The 22989-nt window shown below is 39.2% G+C and overlaps 1 protein-coding gene across 1 annotated transcript in view; it reads left to right on the forward strand.

Annotated features, from left to right (window-relative positions):
• Positions 1–22989, forward strand: part of LOC126397486 (cadherin-10-like) — a 41836-nt gene that overhangs the window by 15184 nt on the left and 3663 nt on the right. Inside the window, exons 3-11 of the mRNA XM_050056325.1 lie at positions 2235–2529; positions 5202–5321; positions 11788–11955; positions 12093–12274; positions 14530–14783; positions 15789–15925; positions 16067–16188; positions 17595–17703; positions 19579–19830. Coding sequence (XP_049912282.1) covers positions 2235–2529; positions 5202–5321; positions 11788–11955; positions 12093–12274; positions 14530–14783; positions 15789–15925; positions 16067–16188; positions 17595–17703; positions 19579–19830 — 1639 coding nt within the window. The remainder of the gene's footprint in view (positions 1–2234; positions 2530–5201; positions 5322–11787; positions 11956–12092; positions 12275–14529; positions 14784–15788; positions 15926–16066; positions 16189–17594; positions 17704–19578; positions 19831–22989) is intronic.

Here is a 22989-nt window from a genome sequence, read left to right on the forward strand (position 1 = left end):
ATATGAAAATACAAGCTGAGATGTATTTGTCTTTAATAGACTCTGGATAATGGAGTTCATCTGCATGGAAATATTTTCAAACACGACGGCAAATACCGCGCATACTGTTCATTTGAACTTGACAGCATCTTGTTTTCACATGCGTCCCCATTTTTTAATTCTGCCTGAGAATAGCTGGCAATACATTTCTGATTTCTATTCAAAGTTGTACTGTTGACATCACTCTTCCAACTGCGGGGAAAAAAATATAATTAGTTTCCTCACAGCATGCAGACATTAATATTAATACGCTGGTGACGTACATTCTGTGTCCCTAACTACTTGTCATTTAAAATGTGAACCCATGAGATAGTGCTCTAAATATATCTGGTGACAGATTCCAGTACAGTAATGAGCTTGAACCAAGTGTCTGTCACAGTATGCCGCCATTACTCCTCCATGACGCTTGGAGCCGCTTCAAGGTGATGGATAGGTCAGAGGTGACTAATTTTAGCAATTGTTGCTGTAGGTTAGGTTTTCATCATTTTTCAAAGGCACAATTTGGAAGAAAAATCTAAGACTAATTTGATCTGAACTAATGGAGTGTGTCACACTTGACACCGTGGGTGCCAAGGCAATGTTCTGTTCTGAGACTGAAACAGATAGATTCCTCAGTGGGTTTGCGCCATTATTTCAGTGTTCACAAGAGGGTCAAAGTTTTCATACATCGAGACTGGTGAAAATGTAGTCGAGGTCCCCTTGGCCAAACAGTATATTCATTTTATTCATTCCCAAGGAAATTATAGTGTACTGTTTATTTACTACATGTTAAGTAAATGAATTAAAGGACGTAGAATACAAACTAACCCACGTGTCAAGACACAGGGCTCCGCAATTCAGGTAGACAAAAATAAACTTTATTCGAAAGAAGAAAAAAAACTGTGTGTCCCTAAGGAAGACATGTTGTACTGTTTATTTATTGCATGTTCAGTAAATGAACTTGGAGATGCAGAAAACAAACTTACTAAGTGTCAAGACACAGCTACAACTCTGGTAGGCGAAAAGAAACTTCATCAGGAAAACAAAAAAACATATTTTTACATATAGGCGAAAAGAAACTTCATCAGGAAAACAAAAAAACATATTTTTACATATACAGTATATAAATATATTTATATATTTGAGGGGTTGAGGGTGAGACGCTGTCAGCAAATAGATTTTTGGGTTGAGGGTGAGACGCTGTCAGCAAATAGATTTTTGGGCACAGGGAAAAGGAGATCTGTGTGGGTACATGAGACCCTAAAAAAGAGGGTGGATCATGGGGAGTACCACCAGTTGGTCCAGGAGCTTTGCCTCTATGATGGCCGTTTTCAGGCAGATTTTTGGTTTGACAACCTGCTGCCTATCGTAGGGCCGCATAGCTCTGGGTATCCAGCAACTGCTACCACCAGTTTCTTATCCATTGTTTACTAACTAGACCGCCTCTCAAATCATCTGATTAGACAGTGGGTAAAAAGATGATGATAAAAAGAGATAACCTGGGGCTCTTTTCCGCTCTGAGTAGATGTTTTTTCAACTCAAGGACTTCAGAGTGCTCTGGCAAAAACGCCAGAGATTGAACCACTGTAACATTTTTTACTGGCCTCAATGCTGCTTTCTAGTGGTTACTAACCCTGTTTTCCAGTGCGTTTGTGAAGTTGAATATAACAGACCAATGAAAAGAGAAAAAGAAAAAAATGTTGTCTACTGACAAAAAAAAGAGGTCTATTGCCTTTTTTTTTAGCTATTTTTCCAGAGAGACCACATTTTTTTCAGAAATGCCTAAAGACAACTCATACACCTGCACTAAGAGACCAATTGCATTACATTTTTTTTAAAAACCTCTTTCTTTTTTTTATCTGAATGTGACTGAAAATTTTATCATGCAAACAGAATCAAAGGTATCAGTATTTTAAGTATTGTACTAGACTTGATGTTAGCAACAAAATAGGCAAGGATTTGTTATTATGTAGAGAGTTGTTCAAGGACATTGATTAGGACTTGTGAATATTTGTTTTTTTTCAGTATAATTTAAGTTCAAACAGCTATGTACTGTTGCCATTGGTTACAAAAACTGTCAAATTGTCAATGATGTGTTTTCTTGTTAGTGTAACGTGCATGACAGTGTGAGTGTGCAGATAGAACCCCATGAAACATCACTCTACTCTCTCTAAATTTTACTGTATATATATAAAATGTTTCTCTCTAATTTTCAGCTGCATTCCAACATGGACAAAGGTGATGGCAATGTGAAGTACGTTCTGACTGGAGACGGGGCAGGCACCCTGTTCCTGATCGATGAGAAGTCTGGGGATATTCATGCCACCAAAAGGTTGGACAGGGAAGAGAAGGCTATGTACACACTCAATGCAAAGGTTCTGGATAGAAACACCAACGCAGAGCTGGAGCCTGACACAGAATTTAATATAAAAATTCACGACATCAACGACAACGAGCCAAAGTTTGCAAAGGAGATCTACTTCGCCAGCGTTCCTGAAATGTCTGAAGTGGGTAAGTTATGGTTTGTTTTATGATGGTTCATTTAGAGATGGATGGATTTGTCCAACAGGTTCTGTTTCAAGCTTCTGAAATGTTAAGCGTTGCTGCTTCTCTCTGTTTTATACTGTAAACTATTAATTGGGTTATTAGTTGCAGCTCGTTCTCACTCCCAGGACCTCAAATGGGGCAGTTTGCTAATCAGCTATCATTTTCTGATTCCAACGCACAAGGCATTTGTATGAGGCTTTCAACTAACTTCAGTGTAAATCCATCTGGGTCAATGGGTCAAACAAACACAGGGCTTTCACCTAGGAGACTGCTGTTTGTGTCTGGTGTGAAACCGAAAGTCAATGTTGAGGTTTTTTAACTTTGTTACGTAGTGACCTATGTTACATGTGTCAGGTGACATTCTAGTCGACTGACGTCGGAAGTAAAGTTAAGTAACAATCATAAACTATGATCCTTTTTCTAAACCTTACCTAACCAAGTATTTTTGTTGCCTACACCTAAAGTGGTTTTAGTGATGAAACCTACGTTTCCTATGAACATAGAACTTTATTTTGAGCATGTAATGAGCAAAAATTGTCGTCCGTCCCTAAGCGTCCAAAAGTGACTAGAGGGGTGCCTAGAGCGCCATAGTTTGAAGCATAGGGCCACTGACCAAGCTGACGTATTTGACGAGTTGAGAGTGAGAACATGTTGTTAGTTGAACAAAATATGCAATTTGAATAAGTCACAATTGACGCTGGCAAATATTGCCAGAGATTTCTTTCGCATTTTGTTGCTTTTGTTGTAATTTCAGTGGATTTGCAATTAACTGAGAAAATGATCAGCATATAAACCAACAAATTACATAATCATTGGTTGTAGCCATACTTTGTTTTCTAAATGTATGCAATCATATAATTAATTGAATGCTGCAAAAGACTTTTCAGGGAATGTAAAACATAACACAACAACAACAAAAAAACCATTAACCAGTGTTGTTCAGCTAGCCCATTGTGATACTGTATTCAGTTCCTCAAAGTTACTCACTCTTTTTGTGATTGCTGTTTGTTTGGTCAGGCTCATTGGGCATTCATAACAAGTAATGCCATTTGCCATTTTTAATAGGCAGTGGAAATATTGAAAGTTTAGATTGTCACACTCTTTCCAATTAAGGATTTGCCTCATTGCGCTTCACTTCATTCCATTCAAGTCATATAAATAAACCAAGTGGCATGAATATAAACAAAGCTTATGAAAATAATGCATGCAACTTGAAATCAATCCTCAATTATGCGACCACAAATTAATACACAGGAGCAATCAGGGGCAAATCAAAACCCAATTGCTTATATGACAAACAACAATGCCCTATTTGGAATTCATATTGCACTGTTCTTAGATTTCTCGGCTGCATGGATACTGACAAAAGGTGGGTCAGGGTCACCACTGCTCGTCTGCGAACTGATAAACTGCCTTATATGTTCAGACTGAACACACTGGTTAATCAAGCCAGCCAGCCATGAAAAATCAGCAGCTCCCTTTTATGCTATCAGTGCTGGGACTAAGTGGGACAGATGTTCAAGGGTTCATTAGTATGCACGGAGACAGTCAGACCCAAAGAGGACACGGCAGAGGTCTCCTGAATGCCAAGGACAGTATTTGCAATGTGGCGTTATTGAAACGCTTGGGTGGATTATGCCGGACCTAATATAGAAGTGACTCAATGACAGGATATGTGAGTGGAACTGAGCTCTTTCTAAGCTTATATATGTATTAATTTAATCATTTCTATTTCTTTAACACACAAATTACACATATTCTGGCACCTATCACTTGGTTGCGGAGGCCCATGTGTAATGCATGTGGTCCCTGTGATTGGACTTTAAGTGATATGATACTGCAAGTGATACAGTTTTATTGCCAAATAATGCTTCAATACCAGTTGCTGGATATAATCCCAGCTGGAAATAAGAAACACAGTGTCCCTGAGTACAGTAATTACATCCCAGCTCCTCAATAGAAGCTTGTCAGTATTTATCTAATGTCCCCACAACTCTGGCTCCGACAACAGAGGTTAGAAATAAATGCATCAGTAATATGACCTTGCTAAGCTAAGTGTCAAGAGTTTTTTTATCTTGAAGACTGTGCAACAAACATGTAACAGATAACATGTTGTTTGTTCACAGGCTTTGGTAAAGGTTTGATTTATTAGACGCTGTGACATATATATTAACTAAGGAGAAAGAAATCTTCACTTAAAGTCTTGCTGTCGTAGAACCTTTCAGTCTCTGACATTTAAGAGATACATCTACTAGGACACCAGGGTTTAATCAACGCAGTAGATTTAACTGAGGTGCCAGGAGAAACCTAGGTAGAGTCTGCAAGCCTATCACCTTTGTTTAACAGTTTCTTAAGCTGAAGCAACTATCTTGATGTTCCTGTAAAAAGGGACGAAATTACTACCGTTGTTCCTGGTAAACTTAGACATCACTGCCTTTTTGTGGCCGACTAATTTGATTTTTCTCCACAGCCCTGTTATTTGATAGGAAATTAGAGATCAGTCCAAATAACTTACTTACCATATGAAGAGAAAGTTAAAAAAAAACAAAAAAACATATGTTATGTCAGTTACTTAATCATGCCGCGCAGTATCACTGCGTTGGCACTAAAACTGACTTTGCATGTTCTTTTCACAGGTACATCTGTTGCCACCGTAACTGCCAATGACGCTGATGATCAAACATATGGGAACAGTGCCAAGCTTGTCTATAGCATTCTACAGGGACAGCCATATTTCTCTGTGGATTCTGAAAATGGTAAGCCAAACACAGCAGGATCTGTTGGATGCAGTTTCTAATGTTATGCAAGCCTGTAAACAGATTCTTTCACACTGCAAAGTCTTTCTGAGAATTAAATAAGAAGAATAAGGACTGAGCAGCTCATCAATGCTGCTGATCCTATAAAACTAAAGATTTTACTCCACTAAACACTAGCGGTGTACATCACCAGTCTCATCACGATACGATATTATATTGATTATTTGAAAAAAGATATATGCTGATATTACAAAATCTGCCATGATACAATTACGATTCGTTGCGATTAAGGGGCCTGCCATCGATATGAGACGATACTATATGCCCATATAACACACATACAAAAGAAGCTACCACCCCTTTCTTTTTTGCTTTTGGCCATAACAGATAAAACCAACACATACATGCTGTAAATAAATAACTGTTACTGCTTAAGTGCAGTAAAGTTTACTTTAAACTGACTCCACTAACACAAAACACCACATGGGATAAGTTAACCTTCAGGGCTCTCTGCCAGAAAGTCCTTTCAGAAAGAAATCTTTTAATTTTAACCTAAACCTTCACCTTTTTCATAAAACTTCAGGACTATCTGGTTTAAAGCCCTGAAGGCAAACTTCTCCCAACAGCCATAAAACATGGATTAACAACAACATCATTCAACAAAAGCATCAAATTCAGCTCAGTAATAACTGTCAGGGTTCATGGACACAATTGTGTTTTGCTGGTGACCCGAAATAAGCTTTAGCATGTTAACATTGCAAAAATTAGCCGAGCCGCTAGCGGACATTTTCCTCTACTTATAGCTCAACGAATTTTATGTAGCGTTATTATTTTTCTCACTTTACTGTTGGTTTAAGTCACTGCGTTGCCTGACAGAACAGCATGGTTGAATATCAGCCTGCATGCATGTTTTTTCAGCCTAAAATTGTTAAAACAGAGCAGCTAATGTTGCTGTAGTGAGAAGTTAGGAGGATGAGATGCCCGACCAAGCAGGTAACATTAAGTCGTGTTCAACACTTTCAAAATAAAAGTGTATCCTAAAGATGACGATATGGATCGATGTTTTGACTTTGCATCGGTGACACTGGATTGTTGATCATTGAATACATATATCTTACTATATAATGACGAAAACTGTAGGTGTGTCTGTGTGCCTGTTCCATGTTTTTCTCCTCACTGACTTGGTTAATCCATGTGAAATTTGGCANAGGGTTTCACTGATCACCACGCAACTTTGTAGGCATATGACCACGCATAATCTGAGGGGACCCCTCCATTATTGACCCGATCAAACAAAATGGGGGCGCTAGAGAGCAAATTTCTTATCTAGGCCTAACCGCCATATCGATTTTTACTAAACTTGGTAGATATGTAGAACAGGACGCCTCAAGGTGACTGGAGAAATTTAACTCTAATTGGCAACTGGGTGGTGCTATAACAACAGAAAAAATGCCTTAATAGACCCTTTAACTGATGTTTTTTTTTGGGTGGGCATGGCTTTGCTGGAGGCAAAACAATTCTCCACAGACATTAGCTAGCGCTAGCTAGCAAGTTCTGTTGGGTTGTTTTAGACAATGGAGGAAGATGATATGAGTGGTGCATTCAGAAATATTCATTCCGTGTGTCGGAGAGCACTCTGGCACAAACTGGACCATTCCTAAATTCGGAGCGCTGTCTGAATGTGTCTTTCGTGTATCCAGAACACCACACTCTTTGAGCAACAGAGTGCAATCTAGGCACTCTGTCTGGGGAGATAGAGCAGCAGAGTGCCGAGTGGATTGAATGTGTGATTAACTTAAATAAAATAGAACGCTACAGTTCTTCGAAAAGCAGGGCTTTCATTTTAGTGTAGAGTGTCAGACTGAATTTGCGAATGCACCATGTCAGGTCACTCGCCCACCGGGACCATGAGTGTTGTTTGAAAAAGTTAAAATTGACCAACGGGACCAGACTGGCCGACCCGTATGCTCTCAGTGGATGGATGATGAAGGTGGGATGGCAGGCTTTGTGGTTGATTACTATGCAAATCTTAGAAAGGAGGACAACACTTGAACAGTTTTCCCCAGTTTGCTTTGCTATTGAAGCTAACATTAGCTAACGCACTAAAAAGATAGCGTTACAAAGAAATCCAATATTCCTCTTAATACCTCCCCAATTCCTGATTAGATGGGCATGATAACCCTTTATACATATAACGTTATTCATCCCTACAACAGTAAATACTTTTCCTCAAGTCTCTACAGACTCTACATTCAGTGAATGTTCAGCATATTCACTTATATATAAACGGAAGTCGGAAACGGAAATTCGCCTCCTCCGCCCAAATCAAACTGGAATGCCAAAAAATCGGGGGTCTGCCCCCGGAGGCTGTATCACCGTCTGCCGGATGTCAGACGCCGAATACAGCCGATGGGTTCCGAGAATGCTTTTCCCCTAACCTGTTATGAAGTCTGAGCTGCACATGCGAGCATTTTTGATGATCGCCTTTGTCCAGTCCTTTCATCTTATCACATTTAACCATAGTCTTTGTTTTTGTTGACGGGCAGTGGCGGCTAGTATGCAATAAAATTAAAGTTTTGAGCCATGACTCCTTCTATTCTGGCTCCCAATAACACAACAAGACAACATTTTAAGACTCCTATGTAGCCTACAGCCCTGTGGTGGCGAGTCTTGTTTTGCCTCCAGCTCATAAAATGACATCATTGTGACACTGGCCCTTAAAAGTGTCTATTGTGTTGTATTGTGACTTTTCTGTAGTGTAACTTACAATCCAGCCTAGTCGTCAGGAGAAGATATTAGCATTGTACATTTCCGCAAACCACAAATATGTTACATTTCTACATTTTTTACTTATTGTACCAACATTTCTAAAGTGATGTAATATGAGCTGACTTTATCATTGAAGAAGGGGCTGTGAAGGGTGCAACACAAGATGTAGACCAAAAATAACAAAACTGGTTGTCTTTTAGCAAGTCATCGTTGTGTTTTCAAATGTGGGTGTTTTTTAGCAAGCCGGAGGTCGTGCCTCAAAAGTGGTTGTTCTTTACAAAGAAACAGCTATATTTCATACCGAGACTGTGCCACAAAAAGTGGTTGTTTTTTTTATTAAGACATTGAGGTCGTAAAAAAAACCAAACATGTTTTAAGCCCAAACATGATCTTTTCCTTATCATAGCCACGTAGCTTTTGTGCCTAAACCTAACATAACATTAACCACAGTGCTGTTAAAAAATATTTTTGATGCATCTTGTTACATAATAACATAGAAATGGAGTGCATCTGTGGTTTGCAGAAAAAATACAATGCCAACATTTTATCTGTTGACTGAGTTGTCCAGTCCATCATAATGTTTGATAACATTTTCAACTGGCAAGCTTGATCTTAAAGGTAAGTGTTTTCATGCTTTCTGCATAAATGGGACACATTTATAAATACATTTTTATCTTATTTTACTGTTACGTCACTTCACACCAGTTGTGTTAGTTGAGACAGTTAAATTTAAGTAGCATTATGCCACAGAATAGACAGATTTTGGTGAAATATGTTAATGCCATGGCTAATTTGGATATATTTATATAATGTAATTAATTTGTGTAAAGTATTAGTAGTAGTAGTAGTTAGTATTAGTGTTTTCAAGAGCCTTTCAGTTACTGTGAGTACTCTTTAGTGTGGTAATGACACATGTGGTTTCTCACATTTAAGGAGGAAAACCTGCAGGACAAGCACCCGAGAAAAAAAACTACACATGATAAAGCCGTGATATTATTAAGCTGTGTGAAGTGGGAAAAAAAAAATCACTACTCGACTCCAGGTCTAAGTTCAATAGCACTGTCACCAACAGAGGAAAGCTCAAGAAATGGCAAGAGAAAACTACAGCCATTAATTTTAACAGAATTCAAGTCAGGGAAGTGTGAGTGGTGAGAAGAAAAGGAGTGACTTAAAAAGCCTGGGTACATATCACTTCCCCAGATCAAAACACTTTCTATCAAGAGGTGGTCCCAAACTAGAGGAGGGACCTTATTCATCCTGGTTCTGGATATGATAGGAGATATTTCACCCGTAGTTAAAGGTATCAAATGTGGTGTATAAGGGGATTGAGAGACCAGCCATCATGCTCTGAAGACCTTCACCAAACCATCTGTCAGACACCCAGCCCTGCAGCCAGTCTACCAGCCTGTCAATCAGCCGGCGTGTCTGTAATCCAGTCATATGAATAGTCAAGATGCTAGCCTACAAGATAATCCTTCCGTGGGAGAGCAGGCTTATACAAGCACCTCCACAGACCTTAAATATCAGCTCTTCCTCAGGCAATCAGACATCCTGTGAAGAGAGGAGCCTTAATGGAGGACATCGAGACCCTGAGGTGCCAGCTTTATAAGGCAGAGCAAAGTTAAACAGGAGACTCTGAAAATACCAGCTAAAAAAAGAAAGAAATGAGCTCGAAAAACCTCGAAAACATGAAGCTACAAGAGGAACTGAGGGCTTCAAAATGTTCAGCATTGAAAAAGTATAATGCAATCTAATGTTTCTATTCATAATGTTCAATGTGGATTACATTCTTTAACTTAATTTTATTCATCAGCCTGATTTATTACATCACTGGGACAAAGTACTTGAGCAGCATCCCCATCTTTTTAGAAACCAAGAAGTGAGACACAATTATAGCAGTATATTTTTACACCAATGTAATCAGTACGTAATGTTCGTTTTAGATTTGGACAAGGCTGTTTTCTAGCATAGGGCAAGTTAACAAGTTGAAAAATTGTAAGCAGATCAAAATACTTTATAAATCATATTTATTTCATACATATTAATCCTTTGAAAATAATGTTTCAACCCAGAAACGAAACCAGTGTATAAAGTTATAATTTTAGGAGAGTTTTTGGAAGGAAATGATTTGTCCCAATTCGTATGAATGGACGACATCTTTCACCAATGGTGTTATGACATATGCTTCAATTGTATTTGGTTCCAAAAGCAGTTCAGAGTTGGAGACGATTTGTTTTTTGTTTTTTTGTTTTTCTTTATATTCTAGACAAATTTGTTCAGTAGATACGCAGTAGCTTCTAGTACATACTGGGTAAAAATATTTACTAACAGCTGAGCCTTCTAAAGGAAGGAGTTTGCATGGTGCAACCAGTTTTAATTGAGTGCAATGCTGCATTCACATAGAATCAGGCAGAAAATGACAGAGCGGTAAAACAAAACATGCATGATGATACGTTGGGATGGTAATGCTGTATTGTTCATGGCATAAAATGGAACAAAAAAAATTATTTGAGTTTACTATTGTATGTGTTTTTTCTAGTAATGTCAAGTAATTGTCCAGATCACAGCTCGATTGTCCATGTTGTAAATTTGATTGCAGGGGGTGGCAAAAAGTTAAAATATTGTAACTATGAACGGCAATACCATCTACTGTTACCACTGACAGTATTCTCTTCTGGCCTTGCCTAATTTTAAAGTTTGAAGTTTGCCATCTACCATCTTCCTGATCCCATTTGAAGGCAACATAAATTTCAACTTTGTAAACCTTTGTTATCACTAGGCCAATTGTGAACTTATAGCAGCTGGAGCAGCCGGCTCCTGCTCCTTTATTGCTTTGCAAGAAGACTGCGGTGCTGGTAGTTAAAATTTCTACAATCACTTTTCCTTTTAGAAACCACTTACCAAAAAAAGCTCAAAAGGCAGAGCTGTTTTAAGCCATTATTCATATTGTTTATTTGCAGCATGTATAAAATTTGATTTAGGTAAATGTCTGACATTTTAGGAAGTGTCCTTGCTTGATGTCTAACCAAGAGGTAGATAAAATGATGAATGTCAGTTTCATCTGGAGGCGTTCAGTACAGAGTACATAGCTCTGTGACATTGTTAGCTGGAAGCAGAGGAAAACAGATAACCAAGCTCTTTCAAAGGCTCATTCCAAGAACTGCAAACCGTCTTATTTACACATTGGGTTTGTTTCTTTAACATGGAGAAAAGAGACAGAACAATGTGGTTTACACACAGCGTAGGCAGCAGATCTGACCAGTAAACAGTTGGGCTCCATTTGCAGCGCCACAGAAGTCATCTTTAACCGAAACTTCTTTGTTGTTTGACATCCTGAGTCCTGCATGTGGTTAGGTTCAAAGTCCTGTGCTTTGTATGCGCAGCCACCCTGACCACCTCCCACGACTTTCATGCTGTACATAAATGTAGCACTTGTGACACAAGAAAAGCGTTGCCAGGGAACATAATCCAGGCAGCAATTACATTTCCCCTCAAAACATAATTGGCATTCCAAATTAGTAGTATATAAATGCAATTTTCTAGGAGACATGGTTGAGCACAGGGATGGAATTGATCTTAATCTGATTCCATTTTCAGTAAGGCAGTAAATGCATTTTCGAAAATGAAGTTTTCCTTCAAATTGGTTACAGTGGTGAAAAGAATGGGTTTTTTGTTTTGTTTTATTTTTTTTTTCCAGGCACCATCAAGACAGCCCTGCCGGGCATGGACAGAGAAGTCAAAGAAAACTACCAGGTTGTGATTCAGGCTAAAGACATGGCTGGACAGATGGGAGGGCTTTCAGGGACCACTACAGTCAGCATCACCCTCTCCGATGTGAATGACAGCCCACCACGCTTTGCTAACCGTAAGAGACCATTCCTCCCCATGTTGGATTGATTTGTAACAGACTTTTAAACACAAGTGAGCTTTAGTCACTAAGTAAAGAAATCTCACACACAAACAGGTCTTTCATGAATTAATTTCATGCACTTTCATGTATAGATTCCTTCCGGTTGACTGCCGTGGAGTCTACAGAGATTGGAGGTGCCATCGGACGTATCAAGGCCGATGATCCAGATGTTGGGCGCAATGCGGAGATGGAGTACAGTATCGTCGGGGGTCATGACATATTCAACATTATCACTGACCAAACCACACAGGAGGGAGTCATCATAATCAAAAAGGTGACTTCGTTTTGTTCCTGGTTTCTCTTTCCTTTTATGTGCTTTATTATTTTCTTTCATGTACTTCACTGCTTTATGCTTTTGTATTCTGCAACCTCCATCAAACGCAGTCACTGTGAGCAGTCATGTAACTATTACTAGACTGATAACGGCTTTGCAATCAGTCAATACGCTTGTTGTGACAAGTGACATGTTTTCATACAGCTGCCTTCCAGAAATACTTTAGTGTTTCAAGGAAAGCATTTCAATAAAATGCATTTTAACTGATAGATTAAGGAATACCACCTGTATGAAAAATTTACAAGTGTACCCTTCGCGACAACCAAATTGCAAGAATAAATACTGGCATTGTGTGTTTCTGCAAACCATGGATTTGTTACATGTTTACATTATTATATAGCAGATACTTTATAACTTTACATTTGGACAGCACTGATTAATGTGTGATTAGAGTTATGCGGAAAAAAACAAACAAAAAAAACAATGATGTCTTGGTAAAAAAAAGCCGCTTTTAATGACATATCTCATAAAACGCAATGGTTCACAAATGTTTTATGACTAAAAAGCAACTGAAAATGCATCAATGGCTCACTAAAAACAACTGATTCTTGTTGTTTGATGGTCCTGGGTGTCACACTATCTAACATCTCCTCCGCCCCCTGATAAGGTCGAATCCCATCATATTTCTACCACTACTCCTTGTTTTCAAGTGCCACCTTGCCCCTTGAAACAGAGTTAGGCCAGTGGTTGAATTATTCCCCTATGACATAGAACAACCCTTCAAAACCCCAATACTTAATCAGCATGCTTGCGTTTCCATAAACAGATGCGACAAGCCTTGCCGGAAATTGCCAATATGCTGTTTTCTGCAGTGGTAATTTCCCTTGCATGGGCTACAGTCAGCCTTTTGCAGTTGTCAGGACACTTGCAATTTGTTAACAACTTAAATTTCACACCATCAATTGACCAAACAAGCCATTAAATAAAAATAGAAAACTGCTTCATTACCAGGCCACTAGCAGTGCTCTGTAGGCTGACACTAGCAACCCATGTTCCTACCCTGCCAGTCTGTACTGATATTAGAGGAGTGCTAACAAGTGCAGCAACTTCACTGCTGAATTTTGGTTAAATTTCTGTTGTCAAACGCTATCAAGCGAGGGGGAATGCAGCATTGGAATATATCAAAATGCAGGACTGTCGTGCACAAGTCCACAATAACAATGTAACATTGGCTAGCTAGCGAGTTAGTTAATGAGCCATGGGCATACTAGCAATATGTTGTGCTTGTTATAGACAAAAGGACCACAACACATTAAAACGAAAATGAATTAAGTTAACACAGAAGATATCAAGTTTTTAAATCTTTATTAACATGGAACATGCAGCTGTCAGAATTTGTTTTTGCTAGTGTGGCCATCTTGCTGATAATTTCTTATAACACTCACTTTAAAATGTGCCACTGAAAACACTTCACCCTACCCCTCCATCCCAAGAATCAGGACACCCTACCCATGAGGATGCAAAACGGAGGGGTGAGCTTCTTGGTGATAGGGGCAAGGAGTGTATAAGGATTGTGCCAAAGTCAGCCCACATACTGCATCACTTTAGAAACATTGGTATGGTATGTATAAAACATACAAACATAATATATCCATGGTTTGCAGAAATGCACTATGCCAACAATTTCAGATAAGACTGAGGCGCTTTATTTATTAAGTTAACTTCTTTTTTTTTTTTTTAATCAAATGCCAGCCAATACTTATATATTACAAACCTACTTTTACTATTTCCTTAGTAGTTTAATTCATTAACCTTCAGGAGTTCCTCTTCAGGCTTCAGTGTACGATTTAATTTGATCTGAATCTGAGCTGTCTTATCTCGTCTATATGTACGTTTAACTTCAATGGTAGGACAGAATGGTGTAGTCTCAGATTAGAAAAAGCTCTGTGATAACGTTTATTCATGTAAGAAAGACATATGGCAGAATTTTTCTCGAACTGTAGTGTAGAATCAGATACCCTAAGCCTGTGAAATGAATAATATAAAGCAGTCTTTTGCTAGAAACTCTTTTTAGTTTCTCCCCCGAGATCCCAGAGATCAGTATTCCTCACTTGGATTTGTAACTTAGAATTTAGAGCATGAATAAGATAAAGGCAGACAAATGAAATGCTATGAATTGCCTATCAAAATCCTGGAGGCGGACTGTTTTTATGGAAAAGTCCACAGCTTGACTTCTGATGCTCTTTCATCTCCAGGCACTGGATTACGAAAGTAAGAAGGACTATGAGTTCAGAGTGGAGGTGAGAAACACCTACTTAGACTCAAGGTTCATCCACGGTTTGCAATTCAAAGACTACGCCACGGTCAAGGTAACCGTGGAAGATGTGGATGAGCCACCCGTCTTCACCAGGAACCCTTACATCATCGAGGTGCACGAGGACACAGCTGCTGGCAGCTTCGTCGGTGTCGTGTCGGCCAGGGACCCTGATGCTGACAACAAGCCAGTCAAGTACGCTATAAAACACAGAGAAAAGTGTTCAGCCTTTAAACAGTGCCAGATTGTTTGAGCAGTGTGCCAAATGACTTCTCTCCCCTTTTCAAAACAAATGAATTCACTTTGGGAATTAAGTTCTCACTATTACTAAACTTAGAAATTAATCAATGAGCTGTAAAGCAAAGATTTCCTCATCAAGCAAGTGGATGTAATGCTTTACTGTGGTAATTTGTTTCAAAACACATTGTTCCAGCTTTAATTATACTAGTATAAAATCAATAAGAAAACAAGCAACACATGGTAGAAATGCAAAGTCTCCTCTTATCAGGTTTTTTGTAGCAGGAGGATGAAAATGCCCACTTGGCTAAATCTAATCCATCAGCCTAACCATGTGTCAGTGCAGAGGGGGGGGAGGATATTATTCATGGGTCCCCCCTGGTTATTTCCCAGTGGAAGGTGGCGGTGGCCCTGTGAAGTGAATACAGACACTGTTTATTTCCCAGAATTATGTAAGCCCTCTGTGGCACTGCACAAAGTCAAAGTGAAAGAGCCTAATTTGCTGTATCGATTCCACACAGCTCAGTACCGCACATTCCACACATATGGCGCCTGCCCGTCTCTGACAAAGAGATATGCCACTCTCGGCCCATGCCACATGGTGTATTGTGTTGCATTATTCAAATTTCAGTGGAATATGAAAGTTGACTATGACAAATGAGCAGGCACGAGGAAGGATGTATCATCTTTTGACAAAGGAGAGCATGGAATATATTCTCTTTTGGCAACAGGGAGTGATGTACTGTGTAAAACACCTTCTCATATGAAGTAAAGAGGCACTTTAGTGTGTTCGTCTTGTGAAGACAGATCTGTGCAGGCAGGGAAAGATAACGATAGATAAATTTTAAGAGCAATATTACAGGTATGCAAATGTCGCAGAGACACAGTGTGCTTTGTTCACAGGTGAAGCATTTTCATATTTGTTGGTATTAACAATAACATGTTTGCGCATTTCTCTTTCAGATACTCTATTGATCGGCATACAGATCTGGAGAGACTGTTCAACATTGATTCAGTGAATGGCACCATCACAACACTGAAATCACTGGACAGAGAAACGTCCAAATGGCACAACATTTCTGTGGTGGCCACTGAAATAAGTAATTAATGCTTTCATTTCTTAAATAGTTTTTGGTTGCAATTCCTAATATATGACCTATGCTGACTTTAGTCAAGGTGTTTCCTTTATTTCTAATTCTACAAAAGCATGCTGATTTTCATTTTGTATCTATTCATTTCAGATAACCCACGTCAGACAACTCGAGTGCCTGTGTTCATCAAGGTGTTAGATGTCAATGACAACGCCCCTGAGTTTGCAATGTCCTATGACACATTTGTCTGTGAGAATGTCAAAGCAGGACAGGTGCTTAAAATTCATGACTTTGAAAAGATTTGTTTGGCTATTGTCGTCATTTTTGTGTAGGTTCAGGTTTATTATACGCTGGGTCACAGAATCACAATGTTGATTTTTTGACACAGTATCTGTGACCTCAACCTAATCGCCAGAAAACATGTTGGTATTGTACACTTCTGCAAACCACGGATACATTAGTATGTACAAAAAACACTTGGTTATGGTGAGGAAAACATCTTGTTTGGGCTTAAGAAACACAGTTTTGGTGGCTGGAGAGCGCTATCAATGTATCGATAATAAACAACCATTTTATTGTGGCACATTCCTGGCTGGGAATGCAACAATGTATTGGTTAAAAAAAACCAACCACTTTTTGTAGCACAATACCAAATGGAAACACAGCGACAAGTCACTAAAAAAACATATGCGTTTGATGGCTAAAAAGCCACTGGAAACACAATTATGACAGTTTTGTTGTTCGTTGATCTAGAACAGTGGTGTGCAACTTGGCTGGGATCTCGCCTAGGTGACACACCATCCACTATCTGCTCCACCTCCTGATGACTACGTCTGCTCATGTACTACCTCGCTTTAGAAATGTTGATATCATATGTATGAAACATGCAAATATAGCATTCGTGGTTTGCAGAAATGTACAATGCCAACATTTTCCTCTGGCAACTTGTCTTGTTTCTCATAATGTTGCTTAATTATTAAGCATATTATAGATATACTTGTAATGTGACTGGTTTTATGTGATATCTGTGAGCTGGAGGTGTATAATTACCAGAACATACATGAATATATATATATGTATATATATATATATATATATACATATACATATATCCTTTAATCAACAAACTTGGAAGCAAGTAACACATGGTAATCGAGAGGCTTAGGTCTTAGGAGAACCATTTCCTACATTAGCAAACAGTTTTCAGTGTTACTGGGCAAAGAGCCAAACAGAAGTTGGCAGTGATTATCAGTCACTTCCTGACATTTACAGAGGAAGTGTCATTCACAATGCTCACTCCATGTGCACAGTGCATGCCGACAGATCTGTGTTGGTTCACAGTCATTCACACTACAGCTACATGTGTTTATAGTTTTGGAGTTTCAAGAGACAGCAAATCCTTTAATTAGCCACACACTTCTCACTAATTGCAGATTAGTCTACAATGTATCTGATTGGCCACAGTTAACTCTCTGTGAATGTTTTTTTTTTTCCCCAACACAACAGCGAGATTCTGAGGCGCAGTCTTGGCAATAAATTATAATGCATACAAATGTATATGTTTTAAATGTAATAAAAGAAAAGTAGGGATAATTGCTTTGCTCTATGTCATGAGTTTGGACTAAGAAGAATTACAAGCTGTCACATGTTTTTCTCATTCCTCTTCTATTCTTTGCAGCTGATCCAGACAATAAGTGCTGTTGACACCGATGAACCCCTTGTTGGACACAAGTTTGTCTTTAGCATAAGTGCCACCAATCCAAACTTCACTATTGTTGACAGGGAAGGTAAGAAACATATTTTTTACTGAGAACAAAAGAAATCTTAATGCATGTGAAGAAATAAAACATTCCAAGGTCCTAAGATTTCAGTCAGGAAATGAGGTTTGATAATAACCTTAAGGGCCAGAATGTCAAATATGGTGCATAAAATCATACATTTGAAAAAAAATATGAGATTTTAGCCTTTTGATTGACTTTGTGATTCTGATGCCCTTTCCTGAAAAGCTTTTGATATACAGAGTTGTGTGGAAAAATGTAATTAGCAGCAGAGCTCAGAAGTGTTGTTGATGTTCTGGGATACCTTCTCTATTTACGCCTATTACATTCACGGTATCATTTTTGAAATACATTTTTGTTTTCACAGGAAGTGTACAATTTCTGCTTATTAGATGCATACAGTCTTTTTTTATAACATAAACTTACAGCATCAGTAAAACGCCTCGTATTGATGTCAGTTTTACTGTGCGACAAATGCATGTGGTTAGGTTTGGCTCTACATTCATATGGGGAGCAAACACCAGCCTCTGGGGTGAAAATCTATTGTTGTTGTATTCATTCACCACCCCTCCTGCCCGCCCTGTAGGGATTTTCCAGCTACTTAAATTATGTTACGTCGTCCCACAGGGTTATGATCCACTGCAAAAGGATGTCTTATTTTCGTCTGTGTCTGACGCTGCGATCAAAGACCAAGCACCAGTGTCTGATGACATTGGAATGAAAATAGAATGCTCTGTCATGCAATAAAAATTAAGCAGCAACCTCCAATGCTGAAGTGCCAAAAACTGTAGTTCCTCAAATGGCCACTTGAGGCTGGCTCCAAAAGCAGGTCAATCCCTGTAGACCCCCATGTTAAGATGCTCAACTTAACTGTAGAAATAAACATGTTTACAACCTTGTCTCTATGGCTAATTTTCCTATTCAAGACAGCTGTATGGGCAACGAATTTTAATTCAACTCACCCATTTAAATTTTTTTAAGGTGCAAAGTTACGGACAATTAAGGGCAGTTCGGCTATTGGCTTTGAGTGACAGGCTGTCACTCAAAGCCAATAGTGTCCTCGGGCTCTAGGTCACATCCTCCCCTCGCTCATCCACAGCACCAGCCTCTCGCCCACATATGGTCACATCTGACTTCAAATATCCAACATGGTGACAACCGGAATACTGAACTAAAGGCTTTAAAACCTGAGTCCACAAAACCAATGGGTGTTGTCACCGTGGCTATGCCCATTATTTGTATACAGTCTATGATAAAAATATGCTAATCAAAAAAGGTCATGCTCACAATCCGTATGAGGGAGAGAGAAATGTAGAGGTCAATTAGCAAGCTTGCAGTAGAAGATTGGACAACTTCAGCTGCTGGATCTCTATATTCCCTTTCTATTTAGTACAGCTGCTTCAGTGTGCCTATCATAGTTTTAGAATTGATTTAAAGTAAATATTAACTAAGCTCCTCAATGACTGGGATGTACTGCAGTAGACAAAATGAAGCGACGGCAGCAGAGTCTCAAAATGGAGACTAGAAAGTCCCCTCTAAGTGGAATTTTACAAAAAAACTTTGGACTTTAATTAGTTTTGCAAGAAAGTGAGGCCATGCGTAACCACTATGCTTATGTCTTTTTAGAAGGGGGACTACTGTATGGTTACTAATTAAGCTGTGTTTGCTGTGAGACTACTTTATATTTTTCAAAAATAAAGCCAAACAACACAGGTTGCTCCTAATATGCTTAGAGTTTTTTCATTAGTTTTTAGTTGTTACAAGCTGTCTGTTGAAGGATACAAAGAAAAGAAACCAAAGATTGCAACTCTTTCCTGTATGATCCCTTGGCTGACGAAAACATCACATCCCTGACAAGCTTTATCCATTTGCATCTTTCCACAGATAACACCGCCAATATCCTGACACGGAGGGGAGGTTTCAGCCGGCGCGAGATGAGCATGTACTTCCTGCCTGTAGTGATCTCAGACAACGACTACCCCATTCAAAGCAGCACCAGCACACTGATCGTGCGAGTGTGTGCTTGTGACAGCCGTGGAAACATGCTGTCCTGTAACCCAGAGGTCCTGCCCTTCTCAGATGGTCTCACAACTGGAGCTCTGGTGGCCATACTGCTCTGTGTCATCATTCTCCTCAGTAAGTCCCCTCGTGTATGAGCATGTGTATGTGCATGTGTGTGACTATGTGCATTTGAACCCTCTCGTCTGTCTTGTGTTGTGATGTTTGTTTCTTTGTTCAGCTCTGTTTGCAACTTCTGCTTGTAGCAACAAACTCAGTTTTCTTATTCAAGACAAGTCGATTTTATTGGTATTGCCCAGAATCAAAAATCACAAATTGGCCTCACAGGGCTTTAAAATCTGTACAACATACAACTTTATCTTTAGACTCTCAAATAATCCTTTGCTATAACCGACCCCTGGCAACAGTTACTGTTGCTATGCATGTAGGCTTTCCATTCTGGCATACCACAAGTGCAATTCACAGAGATAACGGTGGCAGATTTCTAAATGTGTGGTTGTTTTTGAAATAATGGGTCTATGATCACAGAAGTTAACAAATGCAGGCTTCTTGTTTCTAGCCAGCCATTGTTGATTTTTCTGGCTGAAATGACAACTTTTCCCAATTAATGTTGGTTTCTTGAGTTGGTTGAAAATTCCACCACCGGTGGACTTCTTAATGTTACTAGCTGACTCTTTTTAAAACAAGGGATCTGTAACAGGGTCTTAAGCATCTATGAGTGGCTGAAGGCTAAGGCTAAAGCTACATGTATAAGGCCAAAAAGTAGTAAAGCATTCTTATGAGTTGATGAGCCATGTAGAAGACACGTAAATGATGACCACCCTTGTTTCCCCCTTGTTTGGTAAGGTATCTTATTAGCCCCGGTATCATATAACAGTATTTCAAAAATGTAGTTTGGATGATTACTATAAAAAAAAGAGAAGAAGACTTGGAAAGCAACACAAAGGTCACTTAGAAAAGAGAAGGTTCTGATTGGAGACTCATTGTCAAGGGGGATGTTTAGCGAACTGTCAGTTCTATCATCTACAAAAAATGTTGCCAATTCCTGCAATCTAGGGATGTCACAACACAACAACTTTTGTAGTCAATACAAATACCAGTGAAATTCCCTGATTCTCGATACCCAATTCGATACCACAGTAAAAACAAAGTACTTGTCTATGTGGGTTCAAGAGATTAATACAGGGGTGTCAGACATACCGCCTGTGGGTCAGTATTGGCTTGCCAAAGGGTCCAATCCGGCCCACTGGATGACCTTGCACACCTTGTAGTGATGCACTTGTGAAGGCTAAGAGGTGCCACGTATCAACAGTGAGTAGCTTTCTTCATGTAAAATGCTACTTCATAGGCTTTTCTACCCTGACCATAGAATACAGTTCTCTTCTTTCACTCTAGTTTGGTGTTGTTATGTCAGGATTAGTACACAGGAGTTGAAATGTATAGAAAAATGTGCATATAATAGATAGTAGACTGACTGAATGTGGAAAAAAAGAGAAATATTTTTGAAATTGCATTAATTCTTCTAAAGACATCACAGGCTGTTTGACATCTATGAATAAGTGTTTTTAAAAGATAGGTAAAAAAGATACAGTAACGAGAGCAGTGTTCTTCCCAAAGCTGAACATTTTTGAACACTCAGCAATTAGAAAATAAATGCTGACTGTGCAGCGCTCAGCGCAGAATAGACGCTCAACGTCTCATCATGTGGGCATTTTAAGCATCATGTAAATACATAGCACTCCCATTACAAAGCATAGAAAAATACACAGGGGCCAGGAAAAACACTTTTCTTATAGCTGAGCTGGGTTGTTGCTGCAGATCTACTTGTCATGTGTTGTTGTTCTTCCATGCTGGTAGGCCCTCTTCTTCCTTTGGTAATTAACCGACTAGAACGCTCTGGCGTATGTGCTACCTCATCAGGTCCGGAAAAATTCCATTCTGCTACCTACAATACTGGAGGAAAATGTGTACTGTTGTACTTTTCGGAATTCTGCCATCGTTTTGGTACCGATACATCAGTTCTTGTGACATCCCTTCAGCAATGTCAAACATGCCCCTTTCTTTGTGACAGAAATGTTTCCAAACAGAGATCTACCTGACCTTGAAGTCACAACAACATATGTGGCATGTAAGCACTACAGAAGCATATGTCGGTCCAGTCCACATCGACCTCTTTTGCTACCATGGCTGTGCTCAGAACCAGTTTTCCTCACTACATGAGCCCTGGGTAGGATACGAGCCAGACAAAGGATCTAAATGACACTGCCACAGCACACAGGGCTTTTCTTTTGCTGCTCTTTTTTGTAATGCTGGTGTTTTTCTGTCCATGAAATGGACACATGACACACAGAAAGCAGATAAAATCAGCACTCCAGGCAAGCCTTACTTTCGTATGCTCCATGCTGCAGCTAATTCAAGGTGCTTAAGTCAATAACGTGGCCCAGAGTGAGTTGCTTTGCTCAAGCACATGTTGCCGAGTGCCCACAGAGGGGGAAAAAATAGTGAATATCTCTGCCACAACATGGTCTATCATTTCAAATACAACATCGATTGAAAGCTGTCCCGACTCAGCGCAATCAATAAAATGCTCCTGTAAATATGCAATTGTGTCACCAGTCTGCAGCATCTTAATGTATTAAAACCATTATTGTGACATTAAATACTTACAATTGTTGATGCAACAAGATGTAACTCTGAAACAGTTCTATCTTACAGTATTAGAAATAATGCACTGGAATGATTCAGCCGACAATGAATCACAACTAGAACACCTCATACCTAAATGGCAAACTAAGTCGTTTTTCAGTTCCTTCCAAAAACACCCATGACTCATATGAACATTCTACTACTTTGTTAAACTTGGTGAAAAACCATAGTCATACTTCGAACTGCATTTGCTTTTGTTAGATGCAAACCTGAGACCTTGTACAACCAACAATGGCTACATTCCAAATCGCATGCTTTTCCTTTTTACTTTGAGAACACCCTACAGCTGTTCTGCACTGTTGCATGGAGTATACATACTGTACAACTGGGAGATACTACTTCATCATAACATCTCTTTGAACGTTGTCTCACTTGCTTGTATGTCCGTTGTAGTTCGTAGCACGAACTTTGAAGTAAAAAAGAAAGGCATGCATTTCAATTCACCAAGCTCACCAGAGACGGAGGCTATTCTGGAGATCTCTGTTGTTGTTGTTTCCTTGCAATGTATCAATCAATCAATCAATCAATTTTATTTATAAAGCCCAATATCACAAATCACAATTTGCCTCA

The sequence above is a fragment of the Epinephelus moara genome, chromosome 11 (genome assembly GCF_006386435.1).
Source record: "Epinephelus moara isolate mb chromosome 11, YSFRI_EMoa_1.0, whole genome shotgun sequence".
Lineage (NCBI taxonomy): Eukaryota > Metazoa > Chordata > Actinopteri > Perciformes > Serranidae > Epinephelus > Epinephelus moara.